Source organism: Acomys russatus, chromosome 12 (assembly GCF_903995435.1).
Source record: "Acomys russatus chromosome 12, mAcoRus1.1, whole genome shotgun sequence".
Lineage (NCBI taxonomy): Eukaryota > Metazoa > Chordata > Mammalia > Rodentia > Muridae > Acomys > Acomys russatus.
This window is the reverse complement of record NC_067148.1, coordinates 18,738,238-18,757,664: the sequence shown is the minus strand read 5'-3', so window position 1 is coordinate 18,757,664 and position 19,427 is coordinate 18,738,238. Positions and strand designations below refer to the sequence as shown.

The 19,427-nt window shown below is 43.8% G+C and overlaps 1 protein-coding gene across 1 annotated transcript in view; it reads left to right on the top strand.

The window, feature by feature from the left end:
* The window catches only part of Plekhm3 (pleckstrin homology domain containing M3), a 135,099-nt gene that overhangs the window by 9,603 nt on the left and 106,069 nt on the right, over nucleotides 1–19,427 (top strand). The window contains exon 2 of the mRNA XM_051153950.1: nucleotides 5,618–6,553. Coding sequence (XP_051009907.1) covers nucleotides 5,618–6,553 — 936 coding nt within the window. The remainder of the gene's footprint in view (nucleotides 1–5,617; nucleotides 6,554–19,427) is intronic.

Below are 19,427 nucleotides of genomic sequence, written 5' to 3'. Positions count from 1 at the left end.
TTATCTGCATATGACTGGCTACCTTGTCAGGCTCAGTTGGTTTAAATCTTTGGTGAGGAAAAAGGATGTAAATTACTGGTCTCCTCAGGCATCAATAGCCTGTATCATGGATTGATGGGTAAAAAAAACTAGAGAAGTGAATTATGCCCAGTACTTCAGGAGGCTATGACAGGAAAAGCAGAATTTGAGGCTAGCTTGGCCTTCACACCTAGGCCTTGTCTTAAGAAAGACAGGAAGGGAAGGGAGGAAGGTGGGTAGGTAAAACTGATTGGGAGGCTCTGCTAGTCTTTATCACATGAGGTGCTGACTTCAATGAGAGTAACTGTGGCAAGGAAAAGGAAGTGGGACATGTGAAAAGTAAAACGGGATCAACTTGGGGTTAGAAGGAGTATAAACAGATAAGGAAAGGAGCCCCCCCCCCCCATTTGGAGTCTGCGTCCCCTTCCTGTCTTCTAATAACCAGCTCCATCCTCTCCATTACTAAAACTACTTCCTCTTCAAGACTTTCTAGATCTCAGATGGAAATCTCTTTCTTCCCTGACCCCATTAGCTGTACTTGTTGAAAGGCTTTGAGTACTTTGGACTTCAGAGTGTGGACACTTTCAGAGCTATTTCCTCTCCCCTACTGTGGGCTATAAACATAGGAGATTCTAGCAAAAGCTCCCATAGATTCTAGCAAAGCTGTCTGTTGATACATCGTCCAGTTATTGGTAGAGACAGCCCCTGGTATATAGGAGAAAGAGATCAGCTTTGCTGCCCTTGCCAGAGAGGGGTGTTTGCAGAAAATACATCTAGGTGGTGTGATAGAGGACGCCTGAGAGTGTTTCTCTAATCTGAGTGTAAGATGTAGACTCACTAAGTAGGTGAAATAGCGGGGAGGGGTGGATACTACTAAAGCACTGGGATAGGGGGAGACATCCCAGAAAGTATTGCAACTTTAGAGGCCTTGAGGCTAGAATGTGCATGACTTATATAAGACCCATGCGAGGACTGTAGATGGAGTGTGAGAAAGGGTGAGAGACCCTTTGGAAGCGTCAGAGGCCAGCACCACACAGAACATGGATTATCAACATAGGATTGTGAAAATAATGTCACAAATTTGAAAATTGTGTGCACACCTTTAATCTCAGCACTTGGGAGGCAGAGGCAGGCAGATCTCTGAGTTCGAGGCCAGTCTGGTCTACAGAGTGAATTCCAGGACAGTCAGGGCAAACAGAAACCCTGCCTTGAAAAAACAAAAACAAAAATCAAAACAACAACAACAACAAAAAAAGCAGTTCTGATTTATTAATAGATTAGAGATACAGTCTGAAGTATTTATAATTGAAGTGATACAATGCCTTTAATTTGCTTTCAACCCTAGGCAAAACATGAAATAAAAATCAGGAGTTAGAGGTAGAAGTGACAAAAGAAAATAAAACAAACTTGGTGGTGTGTCTTTGTATGAATGTATGTATGCAAGTGTGTGTTTGTGTGTGTGTGTGTGTGGTGAATCCGTATGTATGTATGCATGTTTGTGGATGCACTTTCCTATGTGTGTGTAGAGAACAGAGACCAACAATATCATGTGCCTTCCTGTCCCTCTCCACCATGTTTGTCAAGACGGGCTTTTCACTGAGTCTGGAGCTCACAGTCTGGCCTAGGTTGGCCAGCCTGAAAGTCCCCAGGGCCTTCCTCTCAGCAGCCCATAAGAGCAGGGCTACAGATCTGTACCCCTGCCTGGCTTTTTACGTGAGTGCTTGGAATCCAAACTCAGGTCCTCGTCTGTCCTTTACCTGCTGTCTCTCCACCCCAGTGGTCTTTGAAGCTGAATGAATGATGCTCACTTGAGGGTGTTTGAGATTTTCCATTGGAGTATTGAAGGGGCTGCTTGGGAGCTTAAGCTAAGGAAGTGTGGCTTTTTATAATGTTTGAAGGGTTTTGGCCTGGCGGCAAGAAATACAGAAAGCACTATGAGAATCACAGAAAGCTGTGAGAAAGTCCCAGAATACTGTGAGATAGCCAGGGAGGAAGCAGATTGGATCTGGATGGAGGAGGAGGAGGAGGCTGTGAGAACAGATGAGGAAATAAAGGCAAAAGAGGAACTGGTGGGTGGGGCGTGCAGAAATGAGTCAGGTGCCCAGCTGGGAGTATATTCACTTCCTCTTTAGTCAGTAGTGATCCTAGAGACTACTGCGCCTAGCCTGACTGTGTCCAGGGATGCTGGGCAGCGGGGAGTGGAGGTGGCACGGGCTTGCTTGCCTCTTAGTTTTTTTTATGAAGAATTTCTCTGCTGGTTTCATTATGAAAGTTAAGGACTATGGTGATTCATTTAGATCATGTTTCTGCATTTTTCCCCTTGGGAAAAAAATGACCCTATCTTAAACATTTATATTCATTAAGATTGAAATTCTCTTATGAAATTGAGCACTTTAAAATGTATGTGTAAATTAAATGAGTTAAAATGATAAGATCTAGGGAAAACGCCAGTTATGACAAAATAATGAGTTTACACACACGTACACATATCTTTTGATTTGTCACTAACAGAAGAAATTAAAAGTAAACTTCAGGGGAGCTGGAGAGATGACTCAGAGGTTAAGAGCACTGTCTGTTCTTCCAAAGATCCTGAGTTCAATTCCCAGCAACCACATGGTGACTCACTACCAACTGTAATATGATCTGACGATGCCCACTTCTGGTGTATAGGCACACATAAAGGAAGAATACCATACAAATAATAAATAAATAAATAAATCTTTAGAAAAGATAAACTTCAGATCTGATAGAAAGTAATGGTTGCTGGAAATTAGATATGATAGTTCTCCAACTCCCATAATTAAAGATAATTAATCCTCAGAGGCAGGTGATCACTGTGAGTTCAAGTCCAGCCTGGTCTACAAGTCCAGGACAGTCAGGGTTGCACAGAGAAACCCTGTCTTGAAAAACAACAACAACAAAAAGATGGTTAAATCCTTCAAGCACAAAATTTAAGAAAATATGATATAAACACTGAGAAAGGAATAGGTGCCCATGAGAAGCTTCCTTCCTTTCCCGCCTTCGTGACTTTCTTCTTTTTGTTTGGGAACAGAATTTTTCATGGTAGCCCAAGCTATCCTCAGACTCTCAACAGCCTTCCTGTTTCTACTTTGTGAGTGCTGAAGCCCAAGAACAAGGATGGAAGTTCTTAGTGGGTGGGAAAACAGGGATGGAGCACACGTTAGCTCCAGAACCCTGGAGCCTTCCTAGCGAAACTTCTTCCCTTCCACCTGACCTGTCAGTAATCTGCATCTGAGTTATACCTCAGGAAGGAGTGAGCATGGTTTGGAGTGCTGCTGGGCCAAGGCACAATTAGAGTCCAGCTTGGAATGCCCGGTGGCTGCAGTGAAAAGCTCTCAGGAAAGTAAGACAAGCAGGTGGCAGTTTCTGTCTAAAAGCAAGAGAGGTGGCTTCTTTTTTCCTCACCGGCTCATAGCTGAGCCGCCAGGTCATGGTAGGGGTGACTAGGACACACACGCCTGCGCCTACCTCTGACTGTGGAGAAGGCAGCTGATGGAAATGAGAGGGGAGAGGTGGCAGCAGCGCTGCTCACAACCCTGCCTCCCTCCTGCATTGTCAGGAGGAAAGATGCCCAGAGAGTAGGCATCCATTATCTCTAGCTACAAAGGGATTAGTGTGGGTTGCGAGAAATTAACAGCTCTTTAGTTACTGCAGAAATAGTAATGAATTAACATTAGGACCAGAGATGTAAAGCAGCTAAAATGGGCCTTTCTTCACCTCCTTTCTCGCTTTTCCTCTGTTGGTTTGCTATGTGAGAGCTAGCTAACCCACTTTTCCTTCTCCCTCCCTCCCTTCTTCCTTCCTTCCTTCTCTCCATCCCTCCCCCACTTTTACCCAAAGCAGAAATCACCCCCTTTGCTAGTGTGATCTATCTTCAGGGAATGACTCAGTTTGTGGCTGCCAGTAGAATGTGTCAGCAGAGAGATTAAGAAACAACTTAGACATTAAAATTTCTACCAGGTCACTTCTTTTTGACCATGTCCTTTTTTTGCCTTGTTTGGTTGGTTTTTTTCGAGACAGGGTTTCTCTGTGTATCCTTGGCTCTCCTCGACTTGCTTTGTAGACCAGGCTGGCCTTGAGTTCACAGAGCTCCACCTGCCTCTGCCTCACCAGCGCTGGGACTAAAGGTGCCAAGCCACTAAAGGCATGCACTACCACACCCTGGCTGGATGTCCTTTCATGGAGACCAAGGTCTCAGGATAGCTCTTACTGTAGTCTCCATACCCAGGAAGCCTTGGCTACAAGATGAACGCCTGTCTCAAGGAACAGATTCTCTGGCGGTCTCTCTAGCAACCTTTACTAAAGTACTACATGGCATTCAGTATGGGCTATCACACATGAAGGGTGCTGTGACTACATAAATATGTAAGCGAGGGAAGGGAAGAGAAAAGAGGACGTAAAGGGAATTATGTCCACCATGAGCTCCATATTGCATTTGAAGCTTTATTTCTAATTTAACAAGTGCTTTTCTTTTTCTTTTTTTTCACTTTTTATTTGTTTGATACAAATATTAACTTTGTAATACAGGTCAGTATGGCACTCAGTGTGTGGCAGGCTAGCCTTAGACTCATGATCTTCATGATCCTCCTGTCTCAGTGCTGAGATTATAAATATATATTCCTGTACCCACCTAACAATATTAGACTTACTAAGGAGCCATTAATGTATTGGTATGGCATTTTCTTGTGTTCTGTGCTGTCGAAAGGAAAAGAGACCATACTCCATTAGCAAAGACAAACTTTAAAAAGCAAACTTTAAAATATTGTTTGTTTGGACAGTAAACAACTTATGCTAATATAGTCTGATAAAAGCCTTTGATAGAGTAATAATATAGTAGGGCTACCTGATCGTGACCCAGGACCAGGTATCTACAGACGAGATGTAGGAAGGCAGGAGAAGTCAGAAGGTAAGCTAAACATGTGGTTGCTGACTGAAGCAGTGGGACGGAACCTTGTAAGCCCAGGGCACAGAGCAAGCACAGTCAGACTCAGCGAGAAAACTGCCGCCTGAAGTGAGACCTTAGAGGTGATGTAGTGGACCCAAGGGTACAGATGGTGCCAGATAGAGGGGCCAGGTGCTGTCTTGAGGGCTGGTAGGCTTGCCTGAGGAACGGGAGTTTTGTTTATAAGCAGCCCAGTCTACACTCTCTTTATTTGTTCTCCCCTTCTGTCTTCACCAGCCTAGGAGAAGATAAGAGTCAGAGCAGGGAATTAGCACACGATTCCTGCTTGTGTGGCAGGAACACTCTTGTATCTTGGAGCCTGTAGAGCTTACCTAGAAAGGAAGGAGCCTGGCAGGCGTTGGCATGCCTGTCTGCCTCCAGTTTTCCCAGCCTTTCTGTTTGGCACACAGGCCTCTTCATCACGTTGACACTGTGTGCTTTGTGTGTACACTTGCACTTGTTCGTCACCTCAGTGAGAAATGTCCCCAGATACATCTTACCAGTTAGGTGCCGTTCCTGGAATTTTACTACTTTGTTTTATCTGAAGCACAAAGGTGTCAGCCCCATTGTGATTAGTTTCACACACCTGCCTTCCCATAGTTAGTTATGATTTCACCTCTTCTTTTTTCCTTACAGAACATAAGCAGACATTCCCAAACATACTGAAGAAGGGTTATCTGGAGATCAGGAAGAACCACGACAGTTACTGGCAAAGCTGTTATGCAGAACTCTCACCATACAACCTACACTTGTACAGCCTGGACAGCAGCGGGAATCAGGACCTGTGGGCCACATATCAGCTCTCACACTTCCAGAGCATATCTGTTTTAGGCAATCTTGAAGCCAGGACGGTAGATACTGTGCTCTACGACAATTCTCAGCTGCAGCTAAAGGCAGAGTCCCCGTGGGAGGCACTGGACTGGGGGCAGAAGCTCTGGGAAGTTGTGCATGCTGCTGTGCCCAGTTACATGGGACGGCAGGATGAGATGGCAAACTCAGCAGGACTTGGTCAGCGTGTTGACTACTGTACACAGAACCACTGTTTACAGAAGAAATCCAGTGGGATGCTGGCCTCCCCTGTCTTGGAGAGCCCCAAACACTACCAAAATATCCTCAAATCAGGGACACTCTACAGACTGACTGTTCAAAACAACTGGAAGGCATTTACATTTGTGCTGAGCAAGGCCTGTCTTATGGCTTTCCACCCTGGCAAGTTAGATGAAGATCCCCTGTTGAGCTACAACGTGGACGTGTGTCTGGCTGTGCAGATAGACAACCTGGATGCTTGTGACGCTTGCTTTCAAGTCATCTTCCCCCAAGATGTCCTCCGCCTCCGGGCTGAGACCCGGCAGAGGGCTCAGGAATGGATGGAGGCTCTGAAGACAGCAGCTAACGCTGCGAGGAGTTCCGAGCAAAACCTGCAAGTCACACTGAGGAACAAACCCAAGGATCAGATAGGTGGCGCCGAGCGGCGGAAGGACAAACGGCAGTCCGTGACCACCAGTTTCCTGAGCATCCTGACCACTCTGTCTTTGGAGCGAGGACTCACTGCTCAGAGTTTCAAGTGTGCAGGTATGGAGTGTGTGTGCAGCCTGAAGCTTCCCTGAGGCCTACTGTGGGAATTCACTCTAAACCTTCTTATACTACAGTCACAGGTGTTTGTTAAAACCACCTGTTTATAAATAAAAAGTATCACTTCTTTAAGAAGTATACTTCATTAAGAAAATATGCTGGGTTCCAGGCCCGCTGAGGGTATAAGGTGAAACACTGTCTCAAAGGGGGAAAAACAAACAAAACAAAACCTTAAGCGGCACACAGGAGGCGGAGTTGGATTGCCATGAGTTGAAAGCTAGTGTGGTCTATGCATCAAGCGTTAGGTCTGTCAGGGCTATCGTGTCACAGTTTGAGCTCTTGTCACAAAAATAACCCAACCCAATGCAAACAAAATCTACCCATCCTATACTCTTTGGTAAAGTAAATGGAAACAGACATAATGTCCCTCAGTGAATCAAAATGACTTGGCCAAAGCCTGACCAGACTTCAATGTAGGCTTCCTGAGTCAGCCATAATCCATTTTCTCTGCCTTTTTGAATAAAGATCACTGTGACTGTGTATGTCACAGATTGCTTCATGACGGAACTTTACACCCCAGCTAACTACTGACACTCCTCAGGCAAGGCAGACGTCCCCAGCTGGCAGCGGAGGCTGATCATGACCTTGTCAAGTCCTGTTACATTAGAATCTATAGAAAGTCAACACCGAAACCAGTGTGGGGATGGCTGGAAGGAGAGGAAACAGCTGCTCCACACATCACCCCTGAGACATGAGGGGAAGCAAGCCAGTGTTCCCAGAGCCACGTTGTAGGGTAGACACGGAGTGGACCCCAGCCAAGCCCCATGCTCTGTTAGGTCCTCTTAGTCCTCTTCGTCCCCGTTCCCCCCGCCTCTCCAAACACTGAAAAACGAAGAAAAAGGGGTGAAAAGACCTGCTCCCAGATCTGTCCATCTGCTTTAAGCTAAATTAAAATTGCTGCCCTTTCACAAAACTCCCAATTTCTGATGATAAATTAGCACAAAGACAGACTTAGTTGGAACCCCAATTGAGAAGTTTTAAATTCTAGCCTTTTATATATAAATATGCTGTTTAAAAATGAACAAGAAGCCAGTTGTGGTGGTGCACGCCTTTAATCCCAGCACTCGGGAGGCAGAGGCAGGTGGATCTCTGTGAGTTTGAGCCCAGCCTGGTCTACAAAGCAAGTCTAGGACAGCCAAGGCTATGCAGAGAAACCCTGTCTCGAAAAAACAAACAAACAAAAATTAACAAGAAGCTCACCACCAGCCAAGAGCAGGTTTTATACTCTGTTCTTCCTGCACTGAAAGAGCAAATGCTGGAGGCATGCCGTAGTGAAAACCCACACTTTCAATTCAGTGTGGCATGACAGTCATCAGTCTATTGGGAAATAATCAACTTTAAGGAGGGTGGCCGTGCAGTCGTAGGAACCTAGAGGCAGGGCTGGCAAAAGGAGACATTCTGAGTAAGAGCACAAGGACGGCCAGATGTGGCAGTGAACACCTGCACTTCCAGCACTTGGGAGGCTGAGGCAGGAGGATTGCCAGTTTGAGGCCAGCCTGGGATATATTATGAAAAACTGTCTCAGAACAAACAAAACAATTGGGAGAGAAACTGAGCTAGAAGCCATGGAAGGTAATGTGTGCGGTGTGTACATGTGACAGACTAGACCTTATGCTGACTCAGCTACTTTTGGAAGTGCTTTTGCTAAGAAGACACTAGTATTAGTGGTTTGGTTTGCTTAATTTCTCATGTTTTTATTTGTTTTGGAAATTGTTAGCATTTCAGTGTCTCACTGGTGCATATCTTACAGTAATATTTCAGAATTCAGGTATTCAACAATACTAATTGCTTATAAGATAGGCATCCTGAATTCATAATACACTTGTGTGGCATTACACTGCTGATAGGATCAGTAAGTTTCTTGTTATTGGATGATGGAGAATAGTCTAGGCTTGTTCTCAGGGCTGTTGGGGGAGTATCTGCCTTAGAAACTGTATGCTGAGAGAATGAAGGGTGCCCCAGGTAGCCCCTGAGGGCTGCCATCTAGTTAGCACTTCTCACCGCTCTCTGAGTTTGCTTCCTAATGGAGTATGCATTGCCCATGTTTTGCATTGCATTGAGAAAAGGGAGTGTTTTAGAGCAAACCCAGTGCATCTAAAAATTGGAGAAATAAAAACAAGAAAAGGCAAAGAGAGGACAAGAGGCAGAGAGAAGGAAGCTAAGTAGAAGAGGGAAAGTATTACATAATGGGCAAGAATAGAACTTTCTGGCAGTGATAGAATACCTCCCTTGGCTGTCTAAATTTGGTACTCGCTAAATCTGGATTGTTGGAGGGTACTTGGGTAGGGGGAGTACGGGAAGCCAGGGTGCAGGGTAGCAAGGCTAACATTCATTGCTCAGCTCAGCTGTTACTTCATGCTTTGGTTTGGCACTCCAGTGGGTGTAGGTGGGTTTCTAATTTAGGGTGGAAGAATGCTAATTTACATATATGATGTATAGTGTAGCGCATCCCAAAGTAAAACCAGTTCTGTTTCATTGCCCTGTTTCCACCAGAGAGTATGGTATTAAGTTGCTCTGTGATATGTGTGATTTATAGGCCTTTTCGTTCCTTACACTAAGTGGGGAAGGGATACTGGTTTCCTGCCTGAGGTTGGAAATTATTCTGTGTGTCCTGTAGGGGGCAGAGTCTTAAAAGAAAAAGAAAAGAAAAGGGGAGGGGGACTCAAAAAAAACCAAAAAGTTGTTAAGCAAACCTGAATTTTTTTTAAATTACTCGGGGGCCGTTTGTTATATCAGAGATTGTCATAGCAGATGGACCTTTAAGGACCGTGTTCCTCACAAGCATTGCTGTCCCTTGCTCTTCAGGACAACAGGCGCGGTGGATAAGCAGCTGCCTGCTATGTTTGCCTTCCAGACTGTCAGTCAGTCCTGCACATTGGGCTTATGTGGTTTTTGAGAAGCAGATTCACAGACTCTGATGGCTTTCGTGTTTCTCTTTACACTTCTAAGTTTGTAATGTCTGCTTCAGTCCTCCCCCCCTTTAAGTATTTTGGACAAATAAGTGTTAAGTAGAAGGGTGCACTGAGTAGGCTCTTTATTCTAATGTCCTTCGGTTACTAGTTAAAGGAACCACAGATACTGGCTTCTATACATATAAAATAGGATGGTTGGCCCTATTTCACTAAATTCTTTCTCTAAGTGAGGAATTCTAGCTCTCTTAAAATTTAAAGAGTCCCTACAGAGAAGATAGAGCATGGCCATCCCAGGATGCCCGAGGTTATGGTTTTGAAGCTATACGCTGAGCCATAACTGCATACTTCCTGGCTTATGTTTAGACTTAGGCTAGTTATATTTGGTTGTGTGTGGTAGCTGCATAGCTTCCTCTCCAGCCCCACCGCTGCTTAGGAAAGTTTCTTGCTACAGAAACTTAGCCATGGCCATGCGTGGGTCGCGGGGACCCCTGGGCTCGCCAGGCCCACCCCCTGACGTCTGAAAAGCCATTTGTACTCATTTGATCATCTACTGCTTGCCCAGTACTTGGGTGTGCCTGGGTTCAGAGCTTCAGGAATGTGGGTGCAGCCCCTCTTCTCATTAGACTGTAGGCAGCTAGGAAAGTCAGTTGCATTTATCAAGTTATCACATTGGTGACTGCCAAACAGCAGCCATGGCAAGAGCCACAGACATGACGGCCACATACCAGAGTCCAGAGCCTTCAGAGGTGGTGCCTGATAAGACTGGAGAAAATCTTTTCTGGCCTATAAAAAAAAGACACTCGATAAGGCTGAACTTCATGCTTGACCGTGACATCACATGCTGGACAAGGTGCTGTAGAGCTGTTACTGGGGGGGTGCTTCAGTGTGGCCTTTGTGGAGAGCTTTGCAGTAGGAAATGAGGGGCGCTTCTTAGTGACACTATGGGCTGGAATTCAAAACTGTATTTGACAATGAGAAATCTGTGGTGCTAAAATATTAATGCTTAAGAGATGACGGTGCAGTTTGTTTATGAAGGGTGTAGCCATAAGTCATTCTAAACCTGGTTATTCATCATCGCTGTAGCAATTAGACTATAAGACAGCATGCTTGCTTTCTCTCGGAATTTGAGATGTGCACTTACTCGGCAGGGGCATGGTTTTCTTGGTATTAGCACACACAGTAACTTCCCAGCAATCAAGAAGCCTAGCCACTGAGCACAGTAATTTGCAGAGCCTGGACTTTATAGGTATGACAGAGATACAAAGCTCACCTTCAGAAAGTGTGACTGTAATCTGCATGTGGTTTGGATGGCCTGCTCAGGGCAGTGCTCACTGGTGGGACTGAGGGTGAATGTGGTAGGGAAGAAGAGTAGGGCTTCCTCCACCGCTTTCCCTCCCCGGTGCTGTTTAACCTCTGGGACTGTTCTCGGTAGCTGTGCATCTCTGGCCTGAAGAGCTGTTACTTCTCTTTTTCTTCCCCTCCAGCCCTTGGGAGGGGGAAACCCAAAAGGGGGGGGGGGGGAGTTTTGCTGTGAATTCTTCAGCCATTTAGTGCAAATTCCTGTAATTACCGGCATTGTGTCTCCTCTGAATGGCACATAATACAGCAGAAGCCATTCCTAATTGAGACCTTACAGGAGGTACAAATCCCCTCTTTGTTCGGCCTGACAAATTAGTGCCAGAAAGTGGCAGGGTCCGAGTGGGAATCAAAGGCAAGAAACACAAAGATGGAACTTAAGGCTACAGTAATAACCCTCTCTTGTCCTGAAGGGAAAAAAGTAATGACCAATGAAAAATGAAGGGTTTTTCCCCCTGTGTGTGTGTTGTTGTTGTTGTTATAAATTCCCTTGACATGACAGCACCTCAGGGCTGCTCTATTTATTTAGTAAAAGTGATTAAATAGTAATACAACAGGGCAGCCCATTGTTTCCCTGGGCGCCCCCATCTCACAGACCCCTGTTGCCTTGGCTAATTGATTGACAATGAACCTCTGAAAAAGAAGTCTGTTGTTAGGACCTGGGATACGGAGCATCCCTGCACCCTGGTGTGTGTCCGCAAGCGTCTTTCACTTCTGTGCCAATTGCACTCCAGTTTTCCTTTGCCTCACCTTACCCCTTCTTTCTCCCATGCTCTACTTTTCTGCTCCTATTTTCTCCCTGACACAAACAGTTAGAGGAGAGTTAGAATTGTAGTACCCACTTTGGCAAGATTTAGTTTTGGGGTCAGCTCTCTGTCCCTGCTGGGGGTAAGACAGAAAACAGTAGCAGTCTGAGATGACCACGAGGAAGGAGAGGGCTTGCTACTGCTTTATGGCAGAGAAGGGGGTTTGAATGTGTGGGAATGGCTGTTTGGAAGTAGTCTTTGCTCTTAAGATTTAACCCCCCCCCCGAAATTCCTTACTCAGTTCCTTGAAGGAAAAAAAAAAAAAAATTCCTCACACCAATAGCATTTACATGTTGGAGGAGGGGAAGTTTGGAGCCAGAAACAAAACCTTTTTTCAGTGGCCTCAGTTCCTGAGAAACCAGACTTGATTACTTAAAGATCAAAATCTGGCTGATGGTGGTGTAACTCAGTACGTCGAGGATGCTGTAAGCTGTGGGAAGACCAAAGGCCTCTAGGCAGATAATTAATAGCCCCTGGTTATATATGCTCAACTAGCTAAGCTGAAGGTAAATCCCTAATTTAACTGTTACAGCTGCAAAAACAAATCTTGTCAAGCCCCCAGAAAGGCAAAATATATTAAACAAACAGTATCAACCCCGCTAATACCACATGGCATTTCATGTGATAAATGAGGGCATATTTCTGGCAAGTGCCTGTTTTATGACATCGTTTAGACAGAAAGGGTACCTTCACCCTAGCAATCCAAACATCACTGATAGAAAGTATAGAGAGGTTAATTATTCATTCGGTAGCTACCAGTTTGGAAGTAAGCAACATTTCTAGGTTGGGCCTCGTTAGTTACTTATTGGCCTTGACATAAATCCTGCGAAGTGGTAATTGTTAAGAAAGAGATGTTGAATCTGGCAACTGATTGTGTGTGTGAATCTACTTAAAGGGAGATCTCTTGGTTCCCAGGTGCAAAGAGGAATGGTTGTGTATTTTGTTCTTAGGAAAAAAGTATAAAAATGTTAGGGAGGATTTGTTTTCACCCCTTGTGAAAAATTAGGGGGTAATTTGGTGTACCAGAGTGGCAGGTCTTCTAAGGAGGTGAGCTTGGAAACCAATAGGAAGAGATTTTTCTTTGTGTGTGCTATTGTGTTTACTGCTGCTTCAGAGACTGTCCTCCCTTTTGGTAGCAATAGTAATAAAGCCAAGATGTATTTGATTAGTGTGTATGAAGATAGAGAATTAAGGGAAGAAAAACAAGGGAGAAAAATGCAAGTATAGCCTCCAAGGCATAGAGTCAGCTTGCATAAATAAGAAACACGTATTGCTGTTGCCTGAATCATTTCGTTACTGTCTTAGGTTGTAGCTTCTTAAACAAAGGAATGATCACAAGAGTTGAATACGACCACAAAGGTTGCTGGTAGTAAAAAAAAATCTTCAAGTAGAATTTTAATGTTTTGAATGTTCATGTCAACAAATATTTAGAAGGGGAGAACTTTATTTATTCAGTTTATTAAAGATTTATGAAATGCCTTATATGTATCACACACTATCCCAGGAGCCTTGGGATATATAAGCAGAAGTGAGGTGCAGGCTGTGCCCTCCAAAGCTGTGTAGAAAGCCCCTCCCCTCAAAAGACCTGCAAAGGTATTGGAGGGAAGGCTCGAGAGCATGTGTAGGGCAGCCACTGACGTGAGACCATTGCTCTCCTTCCCCTGCTTATGGAAGAGAATCCCCGTTGTGACTTGAGCTGAAGAATTAAAGTGGCCTTCCACTTCTCCCTCATTTTAGACTTTGTTTTTAACCTCTAGGAAAGTCTTCTTGGCTTTTAATACATCTTGCAGAGACAGTAGTGTATGCCCAGTATGTAGTAGATGCCGTGTAAGGCACAAGAGAAGTATAGGAATGCCCCGGGATGCCCACGACTTTGTAGTTGGTTGAGGATGCACGAAGGAAAATGAGGTTACTAGATAGTAGGTCAGGCCTGCGCTGTGCAGTGCCCGGCATTCAGAAAAACATCTAGCCCAAGTCCGTGGCACTGGGTTATCAGGGGTGACAGTTACGTTGTTCTGTGAGTGACTGGCAGTTTTACGCAAGCATTGCTGACTGATAGGCCCTGACTGATAGGTTGTCAGGGAAGACTTGGAGTTTAGCAAGGACAAACACTGGAGTCCTGCCTGGGTTTCCGGTTCTACTTTCAAGTTCTGCCACCCTGGATAAGTGACTTCATTTCTGTGTACCTCATTTTTCTCACCTTAAATATGGGAACATAATCATAGCCACCTTATTACTTCAAGTGTAGGTAACTTGAATTTAAGGGTGTAGGACAGCACCTGGAACATAGTAAGGCTGGCTATTATTAATATTTGCCTACCTATGATGGCAGTCATCCAGATACAGATTACCTAAGTGTATTCACCAAAGTTACAGTTATTACAAAACCAATTTGGATCACTAGACTGTAGAATGACTGAACTGAGCAAGTCAAGCTAGAGAATTGACTGAAAACAAACGAGATGAGATTTAGAGTGACAGGTACCCAGTCCTGTATTCACAGTCAGGAATTTGACTGTAGAGATGGAGGGCAGAGGAAACTTGGCCAGCAGCAGTTCATGTGGACATATGGGTGAGGCAACTGGAAGCCAGCGCTGGGTCTGCTTTGGCTCCATCAAAAGCCTTTACAAAACAGGCCCCAAAGAAGAGCTATCTGGCTGGTGGGAAAGCTCTGTTGGTAAAGGCACTTCTGCCAAGCCTGCCCACCTGAGTTAGATCTTGTGACCCACACGGTAAAAGGAGAGAGCAGACTTCTGACCTGCACATGTGCTCACAGCCCTCCCCAACACCAACCCTCACGTGAGTGGACACATACAACATAATTAAAACAACAACAACAAAAAGAGATATCCTTAATGTCCTCTGCCCTGGCCAGACCACATCTGAAAATTTCAGTTATCGATGTTGCTTTTTAAGAGTAAACACCCACATCTGTTGATTTAGAAGATAGTGAAGACACTAAAATCAGTGTACACGTGTGAGTAGAAGAGGGAGGATAAAATGTTAGTGCCACATCTTTGAAAGCTGTCACTTACAAAAGAGCTGCACTCAGTGCAGTTCCATTTGACTAATGTAACAGAACTACCTCAAGTGGGTTGGGTTTCCTATGGCCAAGGGAAAAAATGAGCAGAGGCCCATCCAGTGGAACTAGAAAATCTTGAATTTCAGATGTCAAGATACTTAGATTGAAGGCTGGAGAGATAGCTCAGAGGTTAAGAGCATTGGCTATTTTTCTAGAGGTCCTGGGTTCAATTCCCAGCACCCACATGGCAGCTCACAACGGTCTATTACTCTAGTTCCAGGGGGTCCAGTACTCTCATGAATTCTGTAGACACCAGGCATGCAAGGGACACATAGATATACATATACCAAAACATTGCACATAAAACAAAATTAAAATAAAAATGTTCTTTAAAAGATACTTAGATTGTCTGAGAGTTTTCTCATCTGCAAGACAGACGGATGCATTCACTCAGGACTTCTGTGAGTGTTTACTAAACCCTACTAAGTTCTGAACACCGTGTGGGTACACAGGGAACAACCAGCCCTATTTTGTGTAAGTAATTATAACACAATTAAACTGAGGTCTTTAGTTCTCATTCTAACCCCACCCCTGAATGTTCTTGTTCTATACAGTCTCTTTTATCTCTCATCCTATGAATTTTTTTTGATATCTCTAGTTTAGACATAAATGAGATTAATGTCTCCTGTTTAAATCTCATCCAATAATACCTTTTTTCCTTCAGTAGAGAGAGCTTCTGCCAGTAGGAATATCAATCGACTGAAAAGACGGATGATGGTTATCCTTTTCCTGGCTCTGATGTCCATCATTGTATAAATTACTCTACTTTCTACCCTTTTAGAGTCTAAGTTTCTAGGGCTAGGGAAAAAAATCTTATGGGTAACAAGAATATGAACATACTGAAATAGTTATGTGAGTCTGTGAAGAACAATGTTGCATAATTTGTATTTTAAACTATTTCACTTCCTGAAATTCAAGGAGACTCGATCACTTTATGTAAGTAGGCCGTTTGATTTTATAGGATATAAATTTGCCTTTTTGATTTATTCCTAGTATTTTCATCATAGAAGTCACATGTATCTCTTTGATATGTTTCAGAAGAAAAAGATCATTTTGAATTTCAGAAGACAGGGATCTTTTGATAGACCTTCCTGAACTTCATAGGCATCACTGTGCTTTTTTTTTTTTTTTTTTTTTTTTAAGCCGTTCGTTTCTCCGAGTCTTTGTTGCTCTACTTTGGTCTGGAAAGTTCTTGTCCCTTTTTGTAGCTTCCTTTTTGGCTAACATTATTCTCATCACATGCTCATTTCTGGTTAAACTTCTGAAGAAAGTGTTACTGGACAATTGGACTCCACATTGAGTTAAAAGTTTCTATTTACTGATCTTTCCCCTGGGAGAGAAATTGGTCAAGGTGTGGTTTTAGATAGACTGAGTAGGTCAGGATTCTTCTTAATTCCTGCCTAGGATCTTTAAATGTCTAAGCTTCTCATGGACCCTAAGAGTAAGAATTCCCACTTGAGAGGCTTTCTAAAATCTGTTTAAGGCAGAAGCATAATTATGTTTTTAAAAATTGCCTTCTTATTATTCTTTTGGACTTAGGATCTTTTTCTGTAGCCCAGGCTAACCTTGAACTTGTGATCCTCCTTCCTTGGGCCTCCCAGGTACCTAAGGATTACCAATTTATTTCTTGTATCAGTTTTTAAACTAATTATTTACTTATTTGAGAAACATCGACTATATACACTCCCAGAGACTGAGCTGTGAGGGTAACCTAGAAGTTGATTTTATAGTAGGAAATATGACTTTATGCCTACACGTCTTTCTACATTGATAAATGTTAACACTGAATATGTTTTAATTAAATCAAATCAATAAAACCCCAGAGAACACCAGGCTTCTTCTTTTGTTTTGGATGAAACTAAGGTATGCTAACAAAGCAGTGAGCCCCAAGGATCAAGGGTGGTGGCAGCCGTGGGAGTCTGTTGGTTATGGCTGTGTATATAATTCTCTATTGCATATGCTTTGGTGAAACCCTCTGTATATCTTAAATGTTCTTTTTCCAAAATCTTTCTTGACCATCTCTACCTCTGCTCCTTTCTCTTTCTAATGTCCCAGGTAGAATTGAACATTATTTTTACAAGCCTCCCTTGTGGACTCTGCCACATGTCTACTCATGCGGACCTCTGCCATGGCCTGTGACTTCGTGTCTCACTTTTTGGAGGGGAAGACCTTAGTACCCAAGATGTATATCAGAGACCTCCCTACCCAAGGTCTATCAAAGGATGCCTTACCACCCACATAAGAGTCATGTTTGCCATGTGAAATGGAACATCAGGACCCATGCTATGACCGATTGCAGTCAGAACCCCTGAGGCTTTATTATAAAATTTCCAAATTAACTGACTGCACATAGAGTTGGAGAAAGTACTAGCCTAGCTACAAAATGTTCTGTTGTTGTTATTATCCCAAGACAGGGTTTCTCTGTGTAACAAACAGCCCCAGCTGTGCCTGGACTCACCTGTAGACCAGGCTGGCCTCTGCCTCCTGAGTGCTGGGATTACAGGTGTGAGTCACTACCACCCTGCAATAGAATGTTCTCAATAGGTAAATCAAACCATTCTTTAGTTTTTTCCTAGGTTATATGAACATATTCCTTTAAAGTGTTTCTTCTATGTATGTTAAGCATTTCAACCATGGAGGTATTAGTTTTCAGAACAATCTCCAGGTTTCCATGTTATCCTTATGCTATGGAAGCATTCGTGATATTCTAGCAGGGTTCTAGGTAGCAGTGACTTTAAAGAAGGTGAGGGATAGTGTTAACTCTTTACCTACACCCTGGATTCAGGTTGTCTGCAGGCATGGTTAGCGTTTGGATCTTGAGACAGCCTTTTCTCTCTTATTTGCTACCAATTACAGGATCTTTTACCTAGATGGCCCCATGAGCTCCTAACTTTCCAGTATGATGTGTCAGTTGCTTTGTTAAAGTTCAGATTGGCCCCGCTGGTCCTATTTACAACTTTCAACTGCTTCCCACTTGTTTTGGTGTGAATTTCAGCATCCCTACTGGACCTTGGCCTACCCACTAGCTGTCAGTCTTTTGCCTAGCGCCTAAGTTCTAGCCCTGGAGTCATTCTTTTTCTCTAAAATTGTGCCCTCTCCCAAACTTTCAAATGGTCTTCTCTGAAGGAATGCTACTCCCAGCACTATCCAAACTCATGTTTCAGGCCAATACTTTGATGACACTTCTTCAAGAACACTTTTTGCAATCCCTCAAACTGCTTAGGAATTATTAAATCCCCTCACTATAATGCAAGCTTACTGCCCCTTGTTCCATTCCTATTTACAATTGAGATTGTAAGATTTCTTGTGTACTTGCTTACTTAATGTATGTCCCATGTCCCCCCCCCTGGCCTCCCCCCCCCGTGGCTGCAGATGCTGCTGGCAGTTGCAGCATTCATCCTGCTCATTGTCATCTACCTAGCTCTGCATCTGGTACACATGGTACATACTGAGTAGTGGTGGCAGTCTGTCCAGAGCCTTCCTTCTGCACTCCCAGCATTGGCTTGCCTGCTTTCGCATCTTTTCTAGGGGGTCTCATATAGGAGTCATATGTCTCACAAATTAATATGTTTACTACTAAGCCATCTAAGTTGTTTAAAAATATTAATAGACAATGAGTCTAAAACCCACTCAAACTGGTGGTAATGTTGCAATACGTGACCTCTCAGTGTGTTTCGCTATGCTACTATGAGGGATAAGCATGCAGTATTTCTAAATGTACTTACCCTGTCTTAGTAGACTAGCAATCTCAAACTTGGGTTGTGCCCACTTCTGGGAACTGCATTATCAGAGCTTATTTGACACATTTGCTTATATTCTGTTTCAACCCGGTTGTTCACTGCATTCAAGTATGCACTTAGTCCTTCGTACGGCTGCTCTGTCTCACATGCCAGCTACAGTTGTCTGGGACTGCTGGGCCACATTCACTTTGGCTGGCTATAAATGCTTAGAGGTTCCCATGACCCACTGAGGTCTGGTAATTTGCTAACACAACCCACAGAATTAAGAAAAGAGCTACACTTACACTTAACCCTTTTATTATAAAGGCTATGGATCAGGGACAACCAAATGGACAGACTGTTTCTTCTTGAAGAATCAGGGTACATCACCATCTCATCACATGAAGAAGCTCCCCCCAAACTTCCATGATCAGAGTTTGTACAGCAATTCCATCACATAGACAAAATTGATTGAATCATCAACCACTTGATTGAACTGAGTTTTCAGCTCCCCTTCCTCCCTGGAGGTCAGGCTGACTAGAAGACTCTATTCTTTTCATGTAATGGTTCTTTGTGATGCCAGCTCTTTGCTGAAGCTGTTGAGTGGCCACTATGAGTTCTTCATTACTGTGTGATTTAATGGGCTCAGGAATAGCAAATGCATTTGTATCATTTAGAGGAAATTCCAAGAATTTTAGAAGCACCCTACCCAAACCCAGGGGTAAAGACCACACACATTATTATATAGCAGCCAAGATGGCACCTGGCTGGCAGGGGGATGCATGGCGTATGTAGTTCTCCTCAGCATTCACCTGTCCCATTGTTTCAAGTCAGCCAGCTTTCAACACTGAATGTGGCTATTTAGGGAAGGAGGTTTTTGGTGGTATTTTCCTGGGTGCTTCTGAGGCAGGCTAAAACCTACCAGCTCCAGACTGTCAG